This window comes from Thamnophis elegans, chromosome 4 (genome assembly GCF_009769535.1).
Source record: "Thamnophis elegans isolate rThaEle1 chromosome 4, rThaEle1.pri, whole genome shotgun sequence".
Taxonomy (NCBI): domain Eukaryota; kingdom Metazoa; phylum Chordata; class Lepidosauria; order Squamata; family Colubridae; genus Thamnophis; species Thamnophis elegans.
In genome coordinates, this window is record NC_045544.1 from 95,442,521 (window position 1) to 95,468,076 (window position 25,556).

General features: G+C 34.2%; 1 protein-coding gene across 1 annotated transcript in view; it reads left to right on the forward strand.

Annotated features, from left to right (window-relative positions):
- The window catches only part of PLEKHH2 (pleckstrin homology, MyTH4 and FERM domain containing H2), a 57,888-nt gene that overhangs the window by 23,345 nt on the left and 8,987 nt on the right, over positions 1-25,556 (forward strand). The window contains 22 exon segments of the mRNA XM_032215061.1: positions 436-519; positions 1,388-1,469; positions 2,786-2,968; positions 4,745-5,428; positions 5,431-5,708; positions 6,409-6,484; positions 6,902-6,996; positions 7,891-8,032; positions 8,186-8,322; positions 9,152-9,262; positions 10,304-10,390; positions 11,657-11,815; positions 13,826-13,906; positions 15,743-15,922; positions 16,960-17,068; positions 18,857-18,969; positions 20,289-20,468; positions 21,240-21,337; positions 22,640-22,817; positions 23,801-23,956; positions 24,201-24,298; positions 25,204-25,345. Of these exon segments, the coding sequence (XP_032070952.1) occupies positions 436-519; positions 1,388-1,469; positions 2,786-2,968; positions 4,745-5,428; positions 5,431-5,708; positions 6,409-6,484; positions 6,902-6,996; positions 7,891-8,032; positions 8,186-8,322; positions 9,152-9,262; positions 10,304-10,390; positions 11,657-11,815; positions 13,826-13,906; positions 15,743-15,922; positions 16,960-17,068; positions 18,857-18,969; positions 20,289-20,468; positions 21,240-21,337; positions 22,640-22,817; positions 23,801-23,956; positions 24,201-24,298; positions 25,204-25,345 (3,453 nt within the window).

Consider the following 25,556-nt stretch of genomic DNA (forward strand, 5'->3'; position numbering starts at 1 on the left):
AGTCTAGAGCTCACAAGGGCACGAGTGACTGTTGTGAGGGCCTCCCGGTTCAGGTAGGGACGCAACTGGTGCACCAGGCGACCTGGTCTTATACTCAGAAAAATACAATATTTAAAATAATGAAAACTGTACTTTTCAGGAGGCCTTTTAATGAAGATCAGTCCATCAGTAACAACAGTTTTACTGCAGTATTTTACTCGTTTTATTAATACTACTTACGGTTTTAACTTTGCATGATTGATATTAATTTTATGGTTATTTATCACTTTTACTGTAGGCCATTTACTTTCAAAAGAGGCAACATAATCACTAATAAATTAAAGCTTAAGTGCAATCCTTAGCCTGGAAAAGGTTGAGCCTTCTGTTTTAAGTGAATAAAGTGCATTGTTATGGACAAGAATGCAAATTACACAAAAGCCCATCTTCCTGTTTCAGAAGGAAATCAGAATACAAGAAGCTAAAATTATAGAAGAAAAAGCAGCTAAGATTAAGGAATGGGTGACTATCAAGCTTCATGAGGTAAGTTTCATAAGTAACAACACTTAAACCCAATGGAACTCTTCTAGTGTAAGAGTGATATGGAAATAATGTCACCCCATGTGCTGAACGACAACACTCAACAGCCATAGATAACATGACCAACATTTATACTTATTACAACTTTGTCATTGAGGTAGGAAGTAAATAAAATATGTAGGTAATCGTTCCTTTTATAAACTGCTGTAGCAGTGAGGTTTTCTTCACCCTAAATTCACAGTTCCTTTGCTAACAAAATGACCTTAAAGTTCAGGACAAGTTATATATTTCATTAGTATCTATTAGTGGATAATTGCCAGTTCTATGTTATCTGGTCAATAAGTTCTTTAAAAGTTTTTGCGGAGTTGTTCACAAGACTAAGGCTGTGAATCCCTACATGAAAAATGCTTTGCTTTGAAATATGCGAAGTTGCCTACAATGAGGATTTATTATTTGTGCTTTCAATTTTTTTCTGTTGATTGTGTCTACAAAGCACAATACATTTTATTTTGTTTCTGTGGGAAAAAATATTGTGATAACTTTATCTTTAAAAAATAATAATAGACATAACCTATAAAAACTACTTAAAATAGATGATCTTTGAAATAGGATCTGAGGTTGAGTTCTATAGTCTTTCATTCACATTACTCCTAGATAACAAAACTATTTGAGTTAAATATACTGCTTAACACTGCAATCATTTGTAAATATACTTAAATGTAAGCACAACCAAGTTGGTGAACATTGCCAGGAAAATGGATGTGAGATTGGAAATAATACCATATGAGATGTAAGGAAAGTATAGCTTTCCTTTGGATGCAATCTTTTTCAATACTGTACTTATGAATGGGGCATTTATCTATGTTTTCAGCTAGAAACAGAGAATCAGAACCTCCGTGCGATCAATCAAAACCAAACTGAAGAGATTAAGCTGTTGCAGACTAAATTACAAGGTATGTGTACAAATTCTCAAAACACAGCTGTGTTCCATAATTAAGGAACTTGGGGTTAACTCTTTGAGAATGTCTTTATTGTAGATTGTATCCAATACTACAACAGGCAGGGGAAACAGTTGTGCCCAGAAATTCCTAGGTATAACATTATTCCACAGTAAAGCCATCTATAACTTTGTAAAGGTTTTGCTAAAGGGTGGTCTAGAGGTCTGCAATGTGCTGGATGATGAAGGGATAATAAAAACTGAAAGGCTTTTTTATTTCCATTTGAAATAATTTAGTGTTTGGGTTTACTCCATTGAGTTTTGTTTGCTTTTGGATTGATGCATTATGTGACCCAGTCATTGTGGTTTCTAAACTACGGATTATGGTGAACCCAATCTTTAGTTCTGAATTACCTCTTTTCTCTAAAACTATGTTAAAGTACACTGTGAAACCAATATTAAACTTAAGAAGATACGTAGTATTAAACAGAAATATCATAAACATAGAGTTGTCTACAAATAGTCCTAACCTATGACCATTTATTCAATGACCATTCAAAGTTGCCACAGTTACATGATTGCAATCAGAGTGATTGACAACCAGTTACATGTGCAGTCGGTTGCAGGGCCCCGCAATCATGTGGTCACTATGTGCAACCTTCCCTGCTGGTCTACTCATTGATTTAGGGGGAAATTTAATGGGGAATCTGGCAAAGAAAAAATAAACTGCTGGGTAAGTCTCCTCAACCCACATACCTGCCTACAACCCCTCTGTGCTTCGCTGGGCTCATCACTCATATCGCCTTACTAACTCTTACACCCTTCCTGACTCACATCACATCCGTACATATCTTCCCTGACTCAAGCCGCACTCCTGCACTCCCTCCCCAATCTAGTTGCATCTCTTATGTATCCCCTGTCACTCTTGTATGTCCTCCCCAGTCCTCACCATGCTCTTCTTTACCACCACTACCCCGACATACCTTTACTCACTTGCAGGCCTGGAACTTGCAACTTTCTGCTGGCTTCCTGACTGACTTTGGTTGTGGGAAGCAAGCAGGAAGCTTCCTCTAACAACTGTGGGTTTCAGTTAATAACAGCAATTAGAACTGCAGGGCTTGCTGTCACTAAGTGACATGAGCACATGACATGATCACGTGACATCATGCTTTAGAACCACATCATTTAGCATTTCTAGTCTCAATTGCCATTGTAAATTTAGAACTACTTGTAATATTAAAAGTTCAGCCTCTCAGCTTATAAAATAAACAATCTAATGTTATAAACACATTAAATGTTGTTTAATTATTAAGTAAATTATTACTTAAACAGAACTTCAGGGAAAGAAGTCTGTTTCTTCGTCACAAAAACCTGGAGAAGGCCAACGACTGAGCAGTTTGACTTTTGGATGCTTCTTAAACAGAGCAAGAAGTCCTCAACAAGTTCCTAAACCTGAAGATGCAAACAGTTCTGCCTCAAAACAAGTTGATCTTAACGAAAACCATAAAAGTCAAGGTATTTTAAGTTCTAGAATGCAATTCTAGCAATTTAATCCTAAGCAGGTGTACTAAGGAGTATTTCCATTTATTGAAATGGAACTTTCTTCTAAGCGAATCCCTATTTGGATTACAGTCCTCATCCTAAATGCTTAGGATTTGAATATGTAAAATTCCTTTTTCTCCAGAATGAATCTATATTAATCCTGCAAATTAAGGGTTTTCCACAGAAAAAGTTATTCCTTGGGGGAAAAAAGTAAGATCCCTCAGTTCCTAGGGGAATTGTTTTGGGAAAAGAGTGATATGCAGTACTTTATCAAAAGCAGGAATGCTAACCAGATTTAAACATTTAATTAATAGCCTATCATTCATTTGACTGTATATGATAGCATATACACCACTCTAGCCAGAGGTGGGTTGCTTCCGGTTCGGCCTGGATCGGGCGAACGGGTAGTGGTGGTGGTGGGCGGCTCCGCCCACCCTCCTGGGTGCTTCTGTGCATGCGCAGGAGCACGCGTGCATGAGCAAACCAATAGTAAAAATAATGAAAACCCACCACTGACTCTAGTATTTTTCCTCACAACAAAACCTGTTAAGTACAGTAGGCTAAACAGAGAATATTACCAGTCCAAGGTTGCCAATGAACCTCTGTGACTAAAGAACCTGGCTGGACTATAACCTGAGTCTCCTTGTCCCTTAGTCCAACACTTTAATTGAATACTTCTAATTTGCCTTTCTTATTTGTGTCAACTATTCTAAAAAGTCTTACGTTAACAGGAGAAACAGCCTCCTGTTAATGCTACTAAATAATTATATTGCCCACAACATTGGGAAAATGTCATATTTTGCAACATTGTGCTAGTATATTATCAATGTTCTCTAAACAAGCAGACCTAGAAATAGATTCTAATTACCGAACCTTTTAAAATAATAAAACTAGCATTACAATCAATGTCCTTACTCCTGTTCAGGAGCATTGAATTTGTCCATTAGTATTTAAACTATTACATCTTCACTGATAAACTATGTTTCCAATGTTTATTCTTAGTGCAAGCACTAAGAAGATATTCTTCTGTGGCAGGTATCATGTAATTAATTACTTTTCATCATTCATCAAAAATGACTAAACATGAAAGTTGTTACAGTATTATGTGAAAGCAGGACTAGTCTTCATAATGTAGAAAATAATGTAGCAGAGTGGATTGTACCACATCACCTGCAAAGTAGAGTTTAGAACATTTTCTCATTTAATACAGTAACTAAGAAAAGGTTATATACTTCATCTGGGAAAAAAATCTATCCTTTCCCACTCTGTTAACCTAGAAGAGAATTAAATCTGATGCATTCTTATGTTATATTGTCTTCTCTGGTACTTCATTCTGCTATATTTATAGATAGCCATTTCTTGGATTGCCTCTATCAATTCCACTCTGTCTCAGGTAGCTTAAAAAATGAGGTTCTTGCTTGGCGGTAATGCTGCTTTTTTCATGGATCTTTAAAAATTGTGCCAGATAATTCAGTTTTCCATTTGTAGTCTTGCTCTGTTCCTTTCCCCATTACTATTTTCCTTTTTCTTACCATAGAAAATCAATTAAGAAGAGATGGATTATCTCTAACATCTTTTAATTACTGGTATTAGGATTCTTCTGTATGAGAACACTAGTATATAATCCCATATGTTATTTGCATACACTATTATTATTTCCTTGACTGAAAACAAAATGGATTTTAACATTTTATTTGTAGATGTTTGTTACAATTTTGTCCAATGTTGTTACTGTCTCCTGGTGTCTAGAGAATGAAATTCAAGAAACATCCCTTGCTGGCCAAATACCCGGAATTAATAGAAATCTAAAACCATTGCAACAAAACGCTTGCATTCCTGAACAAAGAATGGCAGCAAAGTCGAAAGATATAGATAACAACATATCAAAAAATTCTTGCATTACAGTAAGTGACTGGAGCTCTGATGAAGAAGGAAGCAAAGGAAGATCAAAATCCAGATGTGTATCTACGTTTTCAAGCCACACATCTGAAGAGGGCACAGGGTACAGCAGAATAGGGAGTGAAATGTATTTGACAGCATCAGATGACAGTAGTTCCATGTTGGAAGAAGAAAGTTTTCAATCTCAGGGAAATGTACATAAACTGTATTCCTGGCAACAAAAGTCTTCATGGAAAAATCAGAGCCATCTAATTGGAAAGAGCAACTTGGAATCGTTCAATGAAAAAAAAAGTCATGATAGCTTTTCCGATGAACTAAATAAGAGATTTCAATCCCACAGGCTAGATTATTCATCCTCTTCTAGTGAAGCAAATACTCCAAGTCCAATTTTGACCCCATCTTTGGCTCCTAAGCATCCATCAGTGATGCTGGCAGCCAGCTCTCAGTCTGACAAACAGCTTGATTCTCCATCTAATCTGCCACCACCCAAACTGAGGACTCCTAGTGCTTTTATTCTAAGTACAGCGTTGGCAAAAAACATTTTAGCCAGCCTTCCTTGTGTTCTGATAAACTGTTTGGCAAAAACAGGAATGCTATAAGCATGATACGTCCTTTTAAGCCTCAGGAAACAGACATTGATCAGGTAGATGGAGATGACACAGAGGTTTTTGAGAAGATGGAGATTAGTTGTAATGAGGAATCATTTACTTATGATTGCTGTGAAATGAAAGATACAGAAACTGTGGATTTGAGCGATTCAGGGAAGATGATTAACAGTAAACCTCCCACTCCACTACATCGATTCCCTTCTTGGGTAAGTGAACTAGGTATAAATAATAATATTCCAGATTGTTAATTAGACTACAGATTACTCATATTCCACTGTAATTTTGTTTTATAAGTGTGGCTTTTCTTTTTTTAACCTCCGTGGCAGATACTTTTTCTCACAGTTTGTTCTGAAAAGATTAGTGGTAATTCTCTATTAAAATTAACTGCAGATAGTAGATGGCAGTATCTACTTGACTTTGGCTGTTCTCAAAAAGCTAAACAGATCAACCTGGTTAATACTTGAATGGGATGTTATCAGGAAATCCCAGCACTTGGATTTATAAAAAAACATCTAAGAAGATGACAAAGGCACACCATTTTTATGTCATTGCCAAAAAAAACCTGTATAGGCATTTCCATGTAATTATCAGGAATCAAGCTTGACAAAAGACAATCTTTATCCTTATATACAGGTAGTTTTTAATTTACAAGTTTGACTTACAGAACCATGGTGGCACAGTGGTTAGAATGCAGTACTGCAGGCTAATTCTGCTGACTGCCAGCAATTCAATTGTCACTGGCTCAAGGTTGACTCAGCCTTCTATCCTTTGGTAAAGGGATTGGTAAAATAAGAACCCAGATTGTTGGGAGCAATATGCTAACTCTGTAAAGTGCTTAGAGAGAAACAAACTGCTTATAATAGAAACATAAATTTAATATAATAGCAGCTCTGTTTTGTTCTTCAGGAAAACAGAATTTATGCTGTAGCCAAATCAGGTCTGTGCTTTTCTGAGGTCTTCAACATGGACTCTTTCAATAAAAGTAAGTAATTAGAATAGTTACTTAAACTGAATTGCTGAGGCAAATCCCCTTGAATACTGTAATATTTCCTTTTCAGTTAGCATAATCAAGGAAGAAAAAAGTTTACTTGGCACTCTGGGATTTCAAAGGCCCTGAATATCTAAAGGCAACTCCCAAAGAAAATTTTACTTTTTAATGGATTTGTTATAGGTAGTATTAATAAATATTTGTGTGTGTGTGTGTGTGTACACACATATATATATATATTTTAAATTTGAGTTTTCCATCTGAAATATGTATATTTAATTAAAAGATGTAAACTAATCTTATATAATTTTTCCCCAGACTACCTATTCAGCAAATTAACTGATCTTTTTTAAATTAAAAAAATTATACACCCAGTATTTTCTGAATTTATTTAAAAAAACTTTGTTTCAGGTTCCTCTTCTTCATCTTCATATTCTCCATCAGGACTCTACACATCATTAATATATAAGAACATGACTACACCAGTTTATACCACTCTTAAAGGGGTAATCGTTTTTTTACAATTATGCTTGGAGAAATGTTATGTTAGGTCTACTTTAAAAATGTGGCTGCTTCTGTTGATGTTTACTCAAAATATTCTACTTCCGCACCCCTTAAGCTGGAAAAGTAATTCTTGCTCCTTTGAAAGTGTAATAAAGTAAGCTACCTTAATAATAACCAAAATATGTTTCTGTTACTTAAACATGGTGTATTTTAGTTGCAAGCACTTCTAGCTCTAAATTTTATTCTCTGTGATCTAAAAACTATCTTGCAATGATACAACATATTCTGGTCTACATTCCACTAACTTGGAGATACCTACAGAGAACTGAAATACAATCAGAATGCATGTTTTATTTAATATGAAACCTGAAGCAGAATGAAATTTCAGAGACAGAAATATTGGCTAAAGGAATACAAATGCAAAGAAACTGATATTGGATACCAGTCTTTAATAGTAATCTTAGGTGCAAAAAATCTTTATCTAGCAATGCAAGAAGTTAGTGTCTTTCCATGTCTCTTTTTAGACAGAGATGAGAAGAAGCCAAGTTCCAAATATTATCATGTAGCACTATATTAAGTGACATCCCTTAATCATGTGGAAATGCCTGTATACTAATGAAAATCAGTGTTGATTTGTTTAGATTATATCTAGCAAATGTAATTAAGTCATGACATAAATGGTTTTTTTTTAAATACAGCAGCAAATCTAATTTACCCATAAAATATTTTAAAAACAAACTGTTAATGATCAAAAATTATTTATATAACTATAGTCTATTCTAAGCAATCTCTCATCTTAAAAAAAACCATATGAATATTATATATCATTATTATTATGCTGTCTTTTTGACTATTGTAGTAAACAGTTTTAACCAATGACTTGTTGATTTTATCAGAAGGCAACACAAATCAGTAACAACCCGTTCTTAGATGACTCCTCTGGATCTGAAGAAGATGGTTCCCAGTCCAGTTCACGGACATCTGAATCAGACTCTAGAAGCAGAAGTGGTCCTGGTAGCCCACGGGCTATGAAACGAGGTGGGCAGCGTTTATAACAAAACAACTATTTTAACCTTTAGGACACATAAAGTTAAAATGGTGCTATTATTAAAAGAATACATTAAACAGTTTTTATTAGAGATTGAGAAAAGGAAAATTTCATTTAAATTGCTTCATTTGTCTTGCACTCAGGGGTCTCTCTGTCTTCAATGACTTCAGAAGGTGACTATGCTATTCCTCCTGATGCCTATTCAACTGATACAGATTACTCAGAACCCGAACAAAAATTACCTAAAACCTGTTCATCATCTAGTGATAATGGAAAAAATGTAAGTAAGCTATGTTGTTGTTAGTTGCGAACTCATGTCAAACCCATCGCATCCCCATGGACAATGTTTCCCCAGGCCTTCCTGTCCTCTATCATCCTCTGGAGTCCATTTATGTTCACGCCTACTGCTTCGGTGACTCCATCCAGCCACCTCATTCTCTGTCGTCCCCTTCTTTTTTGCCCTCAATCTTTCCCAGCATTAGGCTCTTCTCCAGTGAATCCTTCCTTCTCATTAGGTGGCCAAAGTATTTGAAAGTAAGCTATAACGTTTTTCTGTTTCAATCTGGCTTCAAGCATTAGAACTTTAGCGCTACCAAGGCCTGGCTGCAAAGCTTTGGATAATCACTAATAGCAACAAAGAGATGTAAAATACCCATCACTTTACCTAAATTATGGGATTGCTTTGATATCCAAGTGGTTATGGTGGCTTTGTTCCTTCTTTTAGAAGATGGTGCTGATTATTTTGTATATGCAGTGATTACATTTTGCTTATGTTATATCTTAACATTTATTTTCCTTTCTCATGCTTAATCATACACAATATATGAATCTATGCATGAATCTATGTATAAAGAACTGGACAGAGGTTATATGTCTGTTAGTTCCAGTAGCCCTACCAGTAGTTTTTGACACCATTGCAATGTGCTGCATTTTTAATTCCGGTTTTTAATTGTTTTTACTTGAAAATTTATGTTATGTGTCTATGAATAATTTTCCTAATTTTGTATTAGGACCTTAAACATCATTTTTGGTTAGAAATGTTGTTTATCAATTCATAGTGCATTAATCAAATAATTTAGCATTTATTTATTTTTTTCTTTAAACTATAGGAACTGCTAGAGAAATCTGGATATTTGTTAAAAATGAGTGGTAAAGTAAAAACGTGGAAACGACGATGGTTTGTACTCAAAGGGGGTGAATTGCTTTATTATAAATCTCCGGTAAGCAAATGCAAATTATAAGATTAGCTCATTAAGATTGTGTTTGCCTGTATTTCTTTACTGAATCATTATGCAACAATTTGTTTTTGAACTGATCTGAAGTATAATAATGAATTACTTCAAATCTCTTTTCTCTGAAAGTTTGTTCTTCAGCCATGTTTATGAGACAATATATGTAATAAACAAGTAAACAAGGCAGTGTTTTTAATTCTGAGAGCTGCATAGAAATAATTCTTGCAGTCCAAACATGTGCAGCAGAAGTCTGATCTAGAAGTTTTGCTATCTGTTCCAGAAATCTTGTTGCTAGTCAGCTTTAATACAGTATATGAAACTTTAGTGACTTTCAATCTTCTTGGAACCAATTCAGTATAATTTCCTTTGGACTCTGCCCTCTAATGACTTTGGAATCCAGAGATGTTTAAGAAACCAGGGCTATAATTCTGACACACTCATAGATGACCTTAGGACATTCACTAGCTACATTTAGATTATCCTATTTCGATTTCTTTCTTCCTCACCATCTTAAATTTTTGTCCAGCTATCCCCTTCTCTAGCCCTTTTGTGATATTCTTCAATAAAGTATGGAACTGTCCTCTCCTTCCCCTATTTTTCCATTGATCCAAGCTGCTTAGGAATCAATGGGCAGTGACTGTTATGAATCAAGATAATTATTATGGAAGAATAATAATATCCCTTACCTTGATGTGGTTGTGGGACTTGTATGCTCTGAGAGCTGTGCAAGTACATAGTTACTTCTCAGTCTTCGCAGTTACTTCAGAAGGTTGTTGTAAATGCAGATTGGAAACAAAAGGATTAAATTTATAAGGAAGAAATTCCTTATAAATAATTATAAACTTATATTAATTTTGCCAAATGCCAACAATATGCAAAATATAAACAATTCTAAATATATCCATCAGTCCAAAGGGGTTATTATGTCCAACCATCTGAAAGTGAATTTCAGTTTCTTGCTCTAAAATGTGGTTGATGATTATTGGTACTACACATGATAATTTACTTATTACATTATTTCTCCCATAGAGTGATGTAATAAGAAAACCCCAAGGTCAAATTGAATTAAGTGCATCCAGCCATATTGTAAGAGGTGATGGAAAACAAACAGTTCAGGTATTTCCTTAATTTATGATGTTTCATGGGGCAGCAGAATAGCAGTCATGTGTACATCAGGATGTAGTTTTTCCTTTTTCTTCCTACTGAAACTCTTCATGAAGAAACAGATACAGGCAGACATTTGGGCAGTTGCAAGTTTCTAGATTTCATTTGTGGTTATAGGAAAGTAAGGCTTGACTGATACAAGCTTCCTCATTAGCAGTAGTCCCTGAGCAACCCATTGGGATAAACAACATATATGTATTTATATGGATAGAGCTTCGTTAAAACTGCTGCTTAATGAAATTGAAATCTGCACCAACTATGATTTCTCAGGCAAATTAAAGGACTCAGTAATTAGTAGAAACCATGCTGAGAAAAAAGGAGGTAAAGAGATGGGTCTCGGACTTGAATAGCCTTTTTTTCTTCCTAACCTTTAGGAAAGAATAATTTGCAAAGATGGGGCATTTGCCTATATGTGTCAAAAAGTATATGTACACACGGAATTTGTATGGTGCTTATACAGGCAGATATACCCTTGTTTATGGAGATTGTCAGTCATCCAGGTCATGTCCCAATGATGCTTTTCAAAAGGCAACTGGACTTCATTTTTCCTTGAAGACATTTTGCTTTTTAATCCAAGAATTTCTTCAGAGTTTCTTGGATGAGAAATGAAACGTCTTCTTCAAGGAAAAACAAAATCTAGTTGCCTTTTAAAAAAGCACCTTTGGGACAACCATGACCTGGATGACTGAGAATCTCCATTGACATAATTATATGACTGCAAAGAGGCTTTATTAAGTCATGTCATTATTCTTAGCACCATTGTAACTTTGAATGTCATTAAATGAATGGTTATAAGTCAAGGACTAGCTTGTATTTTATGGTTTTAATGAGGATAAAATGTGGTTGAGAAATATCAATGTCACCTTGAATTCCCACCAAAGATTTAGGTATAAACATATTAATAACCTTTAGACCAGTGGGTCTCAACCTTTCCAATGCCGTGACCCTTTAATACAATTCCTCATGTTGTGGTGACCCCCAACCATAAAATTATTTTATGTTTTCCGTATTTTTTCAAAAATATATGTTTTCTAATGGTCTTAGGCGACCCCTGTGAAAGGGTTGTTTGACCCCCAAAGGGGTCTCGACCCACAGGTTGAGAACCACTGCTTTAGACTATATTTATTATAATATTTTGTATTGGTACCAGTTAGGAGCTTAGCATTAAAATGTTCCGGTTACTTTCAGTCAAAGTGTTTTGTTTCTAATGCTCCTCAGCTGACTACAGAAAAACGAACTTATTACATGACTGCAGATTCCCCAAATATCTTAGAAGAATGGATCAAAGTATTACAAAATGTCCTTAAAGTACAAGCTGCAAGCCCACTTTTTATTCAGCCAGATGTTAAACCAGCAGTGAAAGGCTTGCTTACTAAGGTAAAAGACATTACTTTTTTCTTGATATTTTTATTCTGTTTTTATTTTTTTTCAAGAGTTTTCATTTAGAAAACTGGGTATTTAAATTTTATTAATTACATCAAAAGATTTCTAAATTACTATTAAGTTGGTAGATTAGTAATCCAAAAATAGGGATGGTTTAAAAAAAAACACCAAAGGGTTTTATAGGCCTATGTCTCATGAAAGTTTCACTACTCTCAAGGGAGCAGGAGGGCATTAAAGAAATATGCAGGTTTGGATGTGTTTGGGGATTTTTTGCTAGGGACAGCAAAGCCTAATAGGATTCAATTTTATTTATGCCCTTTGCTACTAGTATGTGTGGTATATTGGTTCCCATATTTCTTAAATGTAATGAATAGAACATTCAGAAACTATGGTACTATATATGGCTCCTCTGGTGGTAATAACTTTCCTATTCTCTTTCATAATATTGCTTTGAGACAGACAATGGTAAAAATGTTTTTATTAAATAAACATTTTAAAATACATAAACAATCCCCACAATGCTGGGGATTACCTTTGTTTTTCATTACCACTTGGGTAAGTTTGGAATACTTAAGGTTTTTCCTGATCATTCTGGAGGCTAAATTAGCTACCATTTAATATGTCTTTGCATTTAATCAGGGACCTTTTTAAAATGCAGATAGTATCAGCTAAGTATTGGGATATCAGCAAGCATGGGTACAAAATGTAATGATTCTTTTTCTGCCTTTATGAAGAAAACTTTTCATGCTATTTATTTCTGGAGGAAAGTATCCATTGGTTTAGTATTAAGAATTCATTGCTCTTTTTAGTTAGCTATTACTCTTTAATTAGTTTTAAAAGTTAGCAAATAAAATGCCAGTTTTTGGAAAAGTTTTAAGATTAACCTAGCACTTGAGATCCCTCTTTGTTTCCCAGCATACTTGCAAAAAATAGGAGTAAAACATTACCAGGGAGGTAGAATTTTTTTAAAAAATACACCAAAAAGCATTGTAATGACAATCCCCTTTTTGTAATGCTCCCCAAGTATAACATGAAACCTAAAATCTTCCTCTTCTGTTGCAACTATGTTCAGAAGCTTTTTGCCATTTTATTTGAACTTGGAAAAAATATAGTTGTTGAAAAAAGCTGATTTAATGCTTCTATTAACAAGGTTATCTATTTTCAAGTGACCATGATTGAATTTAGATTGCTTAGGTTTCAACAGGGCTATAAATTATTAATTGATTGATTTAATACTATCAAGTTGGTATTAATTCTTAGGGAACCACATTGATAGATTCTCTTCAGAATAATCTGTCTTCAATTTAGGTCTCTTAGAAGTACAGTTCTAATTAAATCCATCTTCATTGGCACTGGCTATTCTCCTTTTTTTTCCTTCAACATTTTTAACATTTTAAAGGTATTTGGGTCTCCACATGATATGTCCAAAACAATAGTCATTAAGATTGGCCATCAATACTATGTATAAGAATTCCAGTTTGATTTATTCTTCGATCCATTTGTTTTCCTGGCTGCCCATGATACCCTTAAAAATGTATCTAATACTTGAAGGTTCAAGTGCATTGATACTCTTTCTGTCCTGTGTCTTCCAAATCCAGCGTTTGTTTCCACAGGTTGTCATAGGAAAAAACTTTACCTGAAGATTAATCTAAAATAGAACTAAAAACTACTGGTTTGAATCATGTCTAGGCAGGAAAATAATCCAGAAAGAGGCTAAGGAGTTTATTTTTTATATGTTCACGTCCAGCTACACTATTTATATTTCATATCAGTTTTATATGAACTGTATATGAAAGTTCAGCTATAAACGTAACTCAGTTATATAGCTGTGAGTCTGTGGTTTTCATTGTTTCGTCAAAATTTTCAGAAATACAGTACTTTTCTGAAGAATTGTAGCTTTGTTGTTACTGTACTATAGCCCAGTACTATAATGCTTTTAAATACAGGATTTTTTAAAAAAAATTTCATTGCCCTTCTGCATAAAATATTTAATTTCATTTGCAGGTGAAACATGGATATTCTAAAACAGTGTGGTGTATACTAGTTGGGAAAACTTTATATTATTTCCGCAGTCATGAAGACAAGGTATTTTTTTAATGTATTAAGAAATTATAAGTTATAGCTATGATTTTACAATACAATACAATAGCAGAGTTGGAAGGGACCTTGGAGGTCTTCTAGTCCAACCCCCTGCCTAGGCAGGAAACCCTATACCGTTTCAGACAAATGGCTATCCAACATCTTCTTAAAGACTTCCAGTGTCGGGGCATTCACAACTTCTGGAGGCAAACTGTTCCACTGATTAATTGTTCTAACTGTCAGGAAATTTCTCCTCAGTTCTAAATTGCTTTCTCCTTGATTAGTTTCCACCCATTCAGGTGGAATATATCAGGTTATTTCTTATCCTGTCTTTTTCAGAGACTTCCTTTAGTTCTGTATACTGGTACTTTGTATTTAAATGTGTTTTTTAAAAATTTCTATGCACGCATGCATAGTCTATATGTGTAAGAACATATATCCAGACATTTATTCAGATTCTCTTGTTTTCAATTTATTGTAAGTTCCCCCTCTCCCAAAAAATAACATTTGGAGTCACAAAGCATCCATGAAACTTCATATAGTCAATACCTGCAAGATTACATCCTGCCATGAGAGCTACTCAAATGTATTCCCATTTGCATGCCATAAATGTATGTTTGATCTCTTGGCAGAGACTTTGGATTTATAGTCATTTTACTGGAATGATGTTCCTTGAAATATTGAGCAATGTTCCTCAGTGGTCTTCTGAGTGCCATAGGAGAATTAAAAAGACTTATCTTGTTTACATATAGCAGAATAGAGATGTATTGGTTTACTAGCTTCTGGAGGTAGAAGTCCAGAGTATCTTTCTCAGCTATTTTGTGGTGACCAGGCAGCCATAATTTCTCTTGGTTTCTAGTAGGTAAGCAGATAGGGATCTGTTCTGACCCCCCTACCTTGTCCGTTCAAAAACGAAAGCCACACAGAACTTCAATGGAATATTTTTATCAGTCCCAGCTCTTGCTGGCTGCAAGCCCAAAATAAACACAGATAAATGCTCTGGCAAAAGTCCTTACTCATAAACTAATACAAAACAGGATTATATAAATCAAGTCACTTATCCAAGTGTTTTTTCTCGATGGTTGCACACAAACGGAGAGCTTGACTAGAACAGAAATGGCACGGAATGGAACGTTGACTTCTGCAACTAGGGTGTGGCACCATCAGTCTCTTATCCGCAGGAGGAGATCCTAACAAGCCACAGCTGCTTGTTATCGTCCCCTGTGAGTCCTCAATTGCTCCTTACGTCGGTCAGCCCTTCTCCTGCATGCATCCTGAAATAACTCACAGGAGGTTTCTGTGTCAGCCTCTCTCACTGATCCCAGGCTCAGTCATTACCTGGGGACCAACTAGTCTCTCTGAGCCCTGCTCAGAGTCAGAACCCTGTCCAGGGCCCTCCGCCTCCTCCAGGCTTGACTCATCGGGCCCCTCGCTGTCAGAGTCTGATAGCAGCTCCAAAGGTTCCTGTCGAGTCACAACAGGGATCTGAGCCATATAGATTCCAATGGAAGAAGAAGAGGCTAATTTGTCCTTCCGTTTCTTGGTTTCACTCCTCCACGATGAGTGAAAACAAAACAAAATAAATAAATGGAGCCATGGACACATATTTGCAACCATTTTTGCCAGCTGAAAAAAGAAATTCATCATTTTTAATCCTTTCCCCATCCCATTAATTATGCATAGTTGTAACTAAAATAAGCAGAATAAATACAAATCATGTTTTCAACAAAGTCTGTCCAATTTCAGTCATGGAATGAGAAATATGCTCAATTTGACCATAGAAAAGATTAATGAATTAGATTTTAATAGAGCTGTGTCCTAATATTAATTCCTTACTTTTAGTTTCCCTTGGGCCAGATAAAGTTATTAGAAGCTAAAGTTGAAGAAGTTGATCGATCCTGTGATTCAGATGAAGATTATGAAGCCAGTGGTCGCAGCTTATTATCAACACATTTTACCATTGTCATCCATCCTAAGGAACAAGCACCCACGTATCTTCTAATAGGATCCAAGTATGAGAAGGTAGCAAATGTTCCATTGTTCCAAGATTTGTCAGCCAGCTTTCATCACTTGCAGAAAAAAAACTAAAAACCTGTATATGTAGGGATAAAGTTACATCTGGACCAAGCTAATAAATAAAGTGGAGCAGCAAATTTAGAATAATTATACATAATAATTTACAATAGCAGGAATTAGTTCCAATGAGCATTGTGCTTTCCCTTCATTAGCTGCAAGGAGAAGTTGAAAGTTGCAGAAAGATACATAAACTATCATTTATAAAGATAAAGTATGTGTAATTCATAACTAAGCAACTCTGGGTAAAAAAAGAAGTAGAATTTATATTTGAGAGAGTATATATGACCAGAGGAAGGCAAGTTCTTTTTTGTAACTGTTTTACTTTATATTTGAACAGAATGACTATGTGAGATAGTAAATTTGCTAAATTATCTTAAAATGAGTTCAAACTTTTTTCTATTTGTATAATTAACTAAAATATGCCATAAAGTAAATTGAAAAGTTATGTGTCAGGAAGATGTACAATGATGTGATTATTCACCAATAGGTTTTTAAGACTTTTCTGAAATTAATTTTTAGGTTTTTTTTCATTTTCAGCAACACATTTGATTCATATATTTCTTATCTAATATTTCCTTTCTTCTACCATTTTGATAATTAAATTGCTATTTGGAGTGAGAGACACAGTAATATTTTCTTATCTTTCACTCAGTTTTATACTTTCTTCAGTGTTGTCAATTTGTTTTCACTACCAATTGTCTATTGCATGGAATATTTGTTGAGAAGATCCCATTGTTGAGTAGAAGATTCCATTAAGTTTAATTGAGCTTATTCCTATATAAATTATATATTGAAAGACTAATCATGATGTAATTTAATTAAGAAAATGTAATTTATTTTGCATTTTGTGATGTAAATTTGTATTGGATTATCTCGATGTTCCTGATGGAAATAAACATAATTAATACTTTGATTAAATTGAACTGTAGAATAGTTATTCATATGTATTTTTTAAGTGAAACAAATTATGTTTGATTTCCTAGGATACTTGGCTTTATTATCTCACCATTGCTGCTGGAAGCACAAATATAAATGTTGGGACAGAATTTGAACAGCTTGTCTGCAAACTGTTAAATATTGAAGGAGAACCCAGTAAGCCAATATATTTTCTGCTATCAATCCTTATTTATCAGGATGGATAATTGCTGCTGCTTTAAGAGTGAACACATTCCTTAAATCAGCAGAATCATTTTTTCAGGCTGATTAAAAAAAAGCAGAGAAGTACTTGTTTGAGTTTTGAAAACTCTTTTTAAAATCAGTTGCAAAGTGTGTGCAACCCCATTAGCTATTTTTTTTAAATCACAAATACAAGAATACTGTTCAAAGCCTCTACAATATAGCTTATAAGCAACACATTTGAATATGGAATTTTTGCTATTTAGCTATTTCTTTAGGAAACATCAATGGCTGTCAGCTAATGGTATCTCAGAGACCATAGAATCAAATTGTGATGCAAATTCCACATTGTTATCTATATGCATGTGACACTATGGCAGGAAAGGAATAGAACTTGCATTGTGGCATATGTTACTTATTTCATCCTTTACTCTCTTTACCTGCCCCCTTGCATGTGGCAGCCATTTTCTTAATTGTTCTTTTCATTAGAATGCATGGGAGGGATATATCTAAATATGTATTTATAACAGTATATTAATTTTTCAGTTATTGTAAATATTATAAATATGTTACATAGCATAAAATGCTACATCTAGAAACTGATGCAATTGGGTAATTCAACAAACTTTACTCTTGATCTTTAATTGTTCAGATGCATGCAGATTGGAAAATAATGCATTATTCTCATCTATAAATCATTTATTCGAGTAACAGTGGAAGCAGTGGACTAATATTTCTAAATGAATACTTAAAATATATATATGGAATGCTGTCAGTACTTTTCTTTTAGTTTTCACATAGCCATATTAGGGTTATTTAAACTGCCTTTCAAGTTAACTGTCATAGTGTGACTTACTAGACAACCCGCAGCCCAATTAACTAATCAAATCTTTAAACTTTTGACATTGTCAGTAGCATCGTGATATTTACTAGACAGGAGTGCAGCAGGAGCATATTAACATTTTCAGTAAGAGTGATATATTGCTCCCTGAAGTTTAAAGTGCATATTGAAGTTTTATCTACTTTGCAACCCAAATAAGCATATTTGTGGGGAAAATTCATTTGCAAGAAATATAAACTATTAAACACTGTTGTGATGAATAATATTACAAAAACATTGGAAATTAATTTTGTGCACTTCAGAATAGTCTGTTTTGATATAATGTTGGACTATAAGTATTTTCATGAAAATACATACATACATACATATGCTGAAGTTTATGCACATACTTGTATAACACATAAGCATGTTATCATATAATATCCCAAGTAATTTATTTTCTTAATTTAGTTCTTCATAATCTGTAGCCAGTTACTGTTGGTGATCTATAGCCAGTTAACTCTTGGTGTATGTGGTTATAGCTTTTTAAAATGGTCATTATTCCATGAAATTGCAAATCATGCAGATTATGACAGTATTCTCCAACACAAAATCTTGCCTAAACTCTTACAGAATTCCAGGATGAATCCCTAAAATCTTGTGATATTTCTTGATTTCATGTATTAATTAATTTGGAGCACTATTGGAGGAGATCAGCTTCTCTAAAGCATGTATAGCACTGATGTAGAGGAAGAAAATCAAATTTTTTTATAATGAAATTGTGTCAATAGGATCAACCAACATGACACTATTTAAGAGTTTGCAAAGTTTTGAGGCAGAATACTTTAATAAGTCACTCTACCATTATATTTTAACTGAGAACTTTTAAGTAGTACATGGGTATATGTATAGTAATTTGTTCTGGCCCCCCTTTTAATTTACAGCTTCTCAAATCTGGAGGCATCCCACTCTTTGTCATAGCAAAGATGGAATTACTTCTCCTCTTACAACCCTTCCATCAGAGGCGCTGCAAACAGAAGCCATAAAATTATTCAAGGTAAGCATGACACAACTTTTCCTTTTCAGTAATGACTTTTACAGAATGTTTCCTTTAAAATATCCAGTTTAAATATTCAGCCACTTAATCATAGTAAGTTGTGACTTGTGTTAGTGTGTGTGTATGTGTGTGTAAATAAATAAAATAAATCCTAACGCTTGCTTGCAATCGTCTTGCAAATGTTAGATGTGTAGTACATCCAAAGATAAATGTGTAAAGAAGCTTAAATAATAAAAATCCAAATATATTTGAAGAAACCATCCAGCATGCATTTACTAGCAATTGCATAAGGAAAGATCTGCTTTAAGCAAAGGTTCAGAGTTCCACTGTAAAATTCAACTCTGGCTTTTAGATGCTGAAAGATAATCATTCTTATATTTCTAAAGATAATTTTTGACAACTTTCCACAGTGAGAGTGTTCCATGTCTATAAAGGAGATTCTTTTGGCAATTGTTTGTCATACTCAAGACAGTGAAAGGAGAGTTATTAAAGGCCAAGTTTTGAATAAATATTATACTTAATTTGAATAAGTACTTACAGACTACCCTGTAACTAATGCAACTGCTGAATGTGATTTATTTTATTTATTTTATTTTTATCCCACCTTTAGTACTTTATAAGTAACTCAAGGTGGCAAATATTCATAATACTCTTTCCTCTTCATCAATTGCCCCACAACAACAACCCTGTGTAGTGGGAGGAGACAGGCTGAGAGAGTGTGACTGGCTCAACAGCTTTCATGCTTAAGGTGGAACTAGAACTCACAGTCCTCTTTTTTAGGCCAGCACATTAACCACTACACCAAGCTATCTCCCTTATTATGAAGTGAACATAATCCATATTTAATAAGAGTGTATTTCAGTTATTATATTTGTGACAAACAGATTAGGAAGTACTAATGTGAAAAGCCTCAGTCACTGTCAATCAGGATAGACAATATAATTCTCAATAAACAAACATGATAACATTGCATAAGGTAATTGTATGATCCAGGGAGGTGAGGAACTTAAATAGCAATTGATGTTAGTTGAGCCAGTAGAAATGGATTTGTTTTCTCACCATTCTCTGAGTCTGTTGGGAATAAAACTAAAGAGTAGTATTAGCTGCTAGCCACCAGGACAGTAAACGACAAGGAACTGATTTTTCTTTTTTCAGTATTTGTTTCTAGCCAATAGGTACTTGTTATCTACCACTGATACGGACTTGTTATTCAAGTGTTTGAGTAATTAGTTTCTTAATATGATGAAATCAGAGTTGATGTAGCACTTTGAAATTTGAAATACACAACTGAATTTCCTCTGTGTTATGCTTTTTTCTAGACATGTCAGTTGTTTATCAATGCTGCTGTGGATTCCCCTGCTATTGACTACCATGTGTCTTTGGCTCAAAGTGCATTGCAAGTCTGTCTCACACATCCAGAGCTTCAGAATGAAATCTGTTGTCAGTTGATAAAGCAGACAAGAAGACGGCAGCCACCAAATCAAATAGGGCCAGTTCAGGTGCTAAACATATTACAGCAAATATTGTCACTCCTATACTGAGGATGGATGGTATAGTTTTTTAATAAAAGAGTGTGCAATAAGAACACCAAAAATGTACAATAGAATATGATAAAAAATAGTCTACTTTTACTTTCTTAATTGTATCACTTCTTCTCTTAAATAGTAACTAAGCTAGTTTCATCTCCAAAGATGTTTCATTCCAGATAATTCCGTAATGTCACTTTCCTTTCCAGTTGTTATATACTGTTTTTTCTATTATCTTGCATTAAGCTGAAGGATAGAAAACCTATGAAATAGCAAAGTGAATTGGGCACAAACATACTGTGTGAATGCAATATTGCCATTTAAAAATTGTTTTGACTGAGGCTTGGCTATATTAATTCAACGTATATTACATTCATTTGAAGAATGTAATTAAACTGGGAATTTGTGATTAATTATACTATATAATAAGTAATAACTAGTTTTGGATTATCAAAACAACTGTTAAAACAAATATATATCATATTTTTAAGACTAGACTTGGGAGTTTGCATTAGCTGAGTTTTATGTATCTATCAATTTTCCCTTTTTTTTCTATTGTATTCTCCTGTCTATTGTCTGATTTTGTTTATCTTCACTCTAATCTTACAAAAGTATACACAAAACTAATGGCTTTAAGCAGGATTCTCAGAGGTTGTTGTCTATTATTTTCATAGACTTTGCTTGAAGACAATTTGATCCTGGGAGAAACTATAGGCAATGATTCTGCTTTTCTTTCTTGACTAGGCCTGGCAGCTTTTAGCACTCTGTGTTGGACTCTTCCTCCCACAACACCCATTTCTTTGGGTCATCAAACTTCATTTGAAGAAGAATGCAGATTCCAGGTATAATTATGAAGAATAAAATGACTGAAATCTGAAAATTGGTTTTTATTACTGAAATATTGGAATGTAATGTAACATAGAAATAAAACATTATCACATATACAGTGGTGGGATTCAAATAATTTAACAACTGGTTCTCTTCCCTAATGATTTCTTCCAACAACCAGTTCACCAAACTGCTCAGAAAGTTGACAACCGGTTCTCCCGAAATGATGTGAACTGGCTGAATCCCACCACTGCACATATAGCAGTTTAATTATTGTGACCTCAGTGAAATAACCTCGAATTCTCTCACTTCAGCATTCTTTTTTTCACATTTAAAATCCAACTTGGGCTCCAAATTGGAAATTTAGTAGGCTGGTTGAGGCAGGACCAGCTTATGGCTAAGGCTAAATAGGCACTAGCCTAAGGTACAAAGGTTTAAGGGGCCCCAACATTCCCCCCCCTTCCAAAACCAAAGGCTATTCTAAAAATGCAAATCTTTGCATTGGCAAGTAGCACCATTAGTTAATGTAGCCCAGCGGTACCATCTACCATTCAGCTGGTACAGCATTTGAATTACTGTTTTGCATTTCACATATGTATTTCACAGCTATGTTTTAAGAGATTAGGAAAGGTACAAAATATTTATAATATATCTCTTGAAAAAATAATACTAGAATAAAATTTAGCTGGCTTTTTCTTGACACCATTATCTGTTAAAAGAGAGGAGATATTCAATAAACAGTTAATCCATAGTTCACAAGAAAGATGAAGTTATTCCATTCATATTTTGTTTAAGGCTGTGAACCAATAGATTTCCCAGTTTAGTTCTACCTTTGTCCTGCCTTCTAGCCTTTATGTTAGTCTTCAGTTTGAAGGACAGATTTCTAAAAAGAAATTTATTCTGACTTTTCAATTTCTAGGAAAACTTTATCTCATTTTCCCTGCTTCAATCTGGCTTTAAAAAAAGATATACTTGTTCTCATTGCTTCAGCAAGCAAACAACTTAAAAGACATGAGTTAATAGCTTGCAAAAAAAACAAAACCCCAACACCCAGTTCTTCAGCACATTTGCAAAGTACTTAAATGCTGGCTGGGGAATTCTGGGAGTTGAAGTCCAGACATCTTCAAGTGGCCAAGGTTGAGAAACACTGTTATAGAGGATGTCTTTATGCCAGTCTGGAACTCTGTATATCAATCTAAATTCACGTATAATCCACAGATCTGTACTCTGACATATTAAATACTTTTAAACATTAACATGATAATTTGAAATCTGTTTTAAATATGAAGCCATAAAGACTAGCTTTGTGTTTACAGGACTGAATTTGGAAAATACGCAATTTATTGTCAACGATGTGTAGAAAGAACACAACAGAATGGTGACAGAGAAGCCAGACCATCAAGAATGGAAATTCTTTCAACACTTCTAAGAAATCCCTACCATCACTCCTTGCCTTTTAGCATTCCAGTACATTTCATGAATGGCATATACCAGGTAGAATTAAGCATAAAATAATCAAAATTATAATGGGAAGATAAAATCACAAATGCCAGAGATATTTAAAGATTTCAAGATCGTTTTAAATCTGAATGCATGTCTATATGTGCACATTTTTATTCAGTAAATAAAATTTGACCATAAAATGAATATACATTTATTAGAAAAACAATTTGTAGCAATTTATAATAAATTATCCATGTTGGCTTTGGTGTTATGTGCAGTTGTTTTATGGTATTGAAGATTTCTAAATGTTACTGTGGAGGCTAGTGTGGTCTTCAGAAGACAGACAATTAGCTCTAGTGATTGTGTGTGGGTTTGTGTAGTAGACATAATTTCTTTCTTCTGAAGCTTCCAATCAGACCATTGGTGATTTTATCTAGCCAAGATAAATCCATTGCAACCAAGCAAGTACAATAAGAAGCAAATATAGGGTACATCTACAGGAGGAAGAGAGTTCCCACAGGCTCAGTAATATACTTTTCAGTTATTGTAGACTCGAAATCTTATTATTCATTGGTTCATTGTCTGTGGCTTTACAATGGAACATATATGTAACTGTAATTGTAGGACTCAGATGGTGCTATTTTGGAAAATATGTCTCTTTGATTTTAACCCATATTTTTATTTTTACATTTTGTATAATTATCCTTAGGTTTATATCATATTTCAGAGGTGGTATTTAGCCAGTTCTAACAGGTTCTGGAGAGAGAACCGGTAGTGGAAATTTTGAGAGTGGAGAGGGAATAGGGATTTTGTAGTATGCCATGCCCACAGAACCGGTAGTAAAAACCACTGATATATTTGTATTTTCAGTCTGATTTGGATACATAGATGTGCTTTGTAGGAGGTAGAACATTCCTGAATCCAGTCCGCTACATGTTACTTTCATAGTTTCAGCATGGTAGTTGTTACTTTAAAATCTAATATTAAAGTTTGATGCAAAATTAATTGATGTAAAATTTATGTGGTCTGCACAGGTTGTTGGATTTGATGCTTCTACCACTGTTGAAGAATTTTTGAGCACACTTAATCAGGATACAGGAATGAGAAAACCTGCACAGTCAGGATTTGCCCTATTTACTGATGACCCTTCCGGCAAAGATATTGAACATTGTCTTCAAGGAAACATCAAAGTAAGCAACTATTTTAATGAAAATATTTATATTTTATATATTTTCTAATATGAGTGTAATACTCTATCACAGCTGATTTGCGTAACATTGTTAAGAGCCAGTAAAACAGTTCCCTCTCGTTCTTACTTTATTTCAAATTAAGTTTAAGCAAACATCCTTTCAGCACAATAAAATAATTTTAACCGAAATGTATAATATGGGGCCACTCATGGAATAAACGTATTATTCATGGCTTTCCTTCTAGATCTGTGACATTATTTCTAGATGGGAGCAAGCCTCTAAAGAGCAGCATCCAGGAAAATGTGAAGGCACAAGAACAGTTAGGCTTACTTACAAAAATAGGTATAAGATAATGAATTTCTATCTATCTTCTATTCCTATAAAACTTTGCACTTTAGAATAGATTTATATCTTGTTTTCTGCATGAAGCTACTTTTTAAGATTCTTCACTGTTACCTGCCTTTGATCAGGCTTTTGGCAATAACACTAGTTATTAAAATGTTAAAAGATGCACGTTCAAAGTGCATTATATTTCTGATCTCTTATCTCTTTTTCTCTTTGAAAAACTAGAAGGGAAGAAACAGGTCAAAAGATCTAGGAAGATCCACCAGAATCCTCCTTTCTTAGCTTGCATATCTCCTAATAAAAATGTGCAAAAATTCAGAAAGAGGAAACTAAAGGTACCGGCTTAATTGGATTCCATTGGAGAAGGTCATTTCCACATTGAAAGCAACTTGTAGGCAAAGATGGTAGTGCACCAAGGAGAAACAAATAGAAACTGGTCCTCCTGTTTACAGTCTTCTGGTCTTGTGTTCTGAGAAAGGAGATTTCCTGCTGAACGTGGAAATTCAGATTATTATCTTAGCCTTGTCTTGGTTGCCTTTTTTATCTCCTTGCCTTATTTCTTGTGATTTTCCCGCTGCATGGCTACCTTATATTTTCTTTTCCTATAAAAGTTTTATAATACTGACATTTAGCTAGAGCCTATGTGAATATCACATTAAAAATGTTTATTTCATTGCATTGCATTGTGTCTTAAAATTTATCTCTTTTGATATTTCAACAAAGGGCATAATTTTACATCAATTCAGTCTAAAAATGATCAGACTTCTTTTTAGTAGTCTTTAAAATGTGTATTACTAGAACTGACTTTATATATATTTCAGTACCTTATAATTTATTCCCTGCACATACTGCACATACTATGTGATTATCAGCATTTAACATATCACTGTTTTCTTTCACAGGCTCTATTTTTCAGTACAAATCCGGGGAGAGACAGAAAGAGAAAAGCTACTCTTAATGTATCAGACAAATGATCAAATTATAAATGGGTTCTTCCCTGTAAATAAAGATCTGGCACTAGAATTGGCAGCACTTCTGGCCCAGGTAATTATGTTTGTGATTTTCCAGTTGTCTGCCTTTAATGTAGATTTCCTTTATGATATAATAAAGCATAGATAAATCAGTTATTCTTATGTTCTAGGCCTTATGCTTGGAATAATTCTTTTTTAATCTGATAAAGCCTTATCAAATCGGTGAAATTCAACATTTTATTTTCTAGTAGTAGCCAAACTGTAGAAGTAAAACAATGATGCTG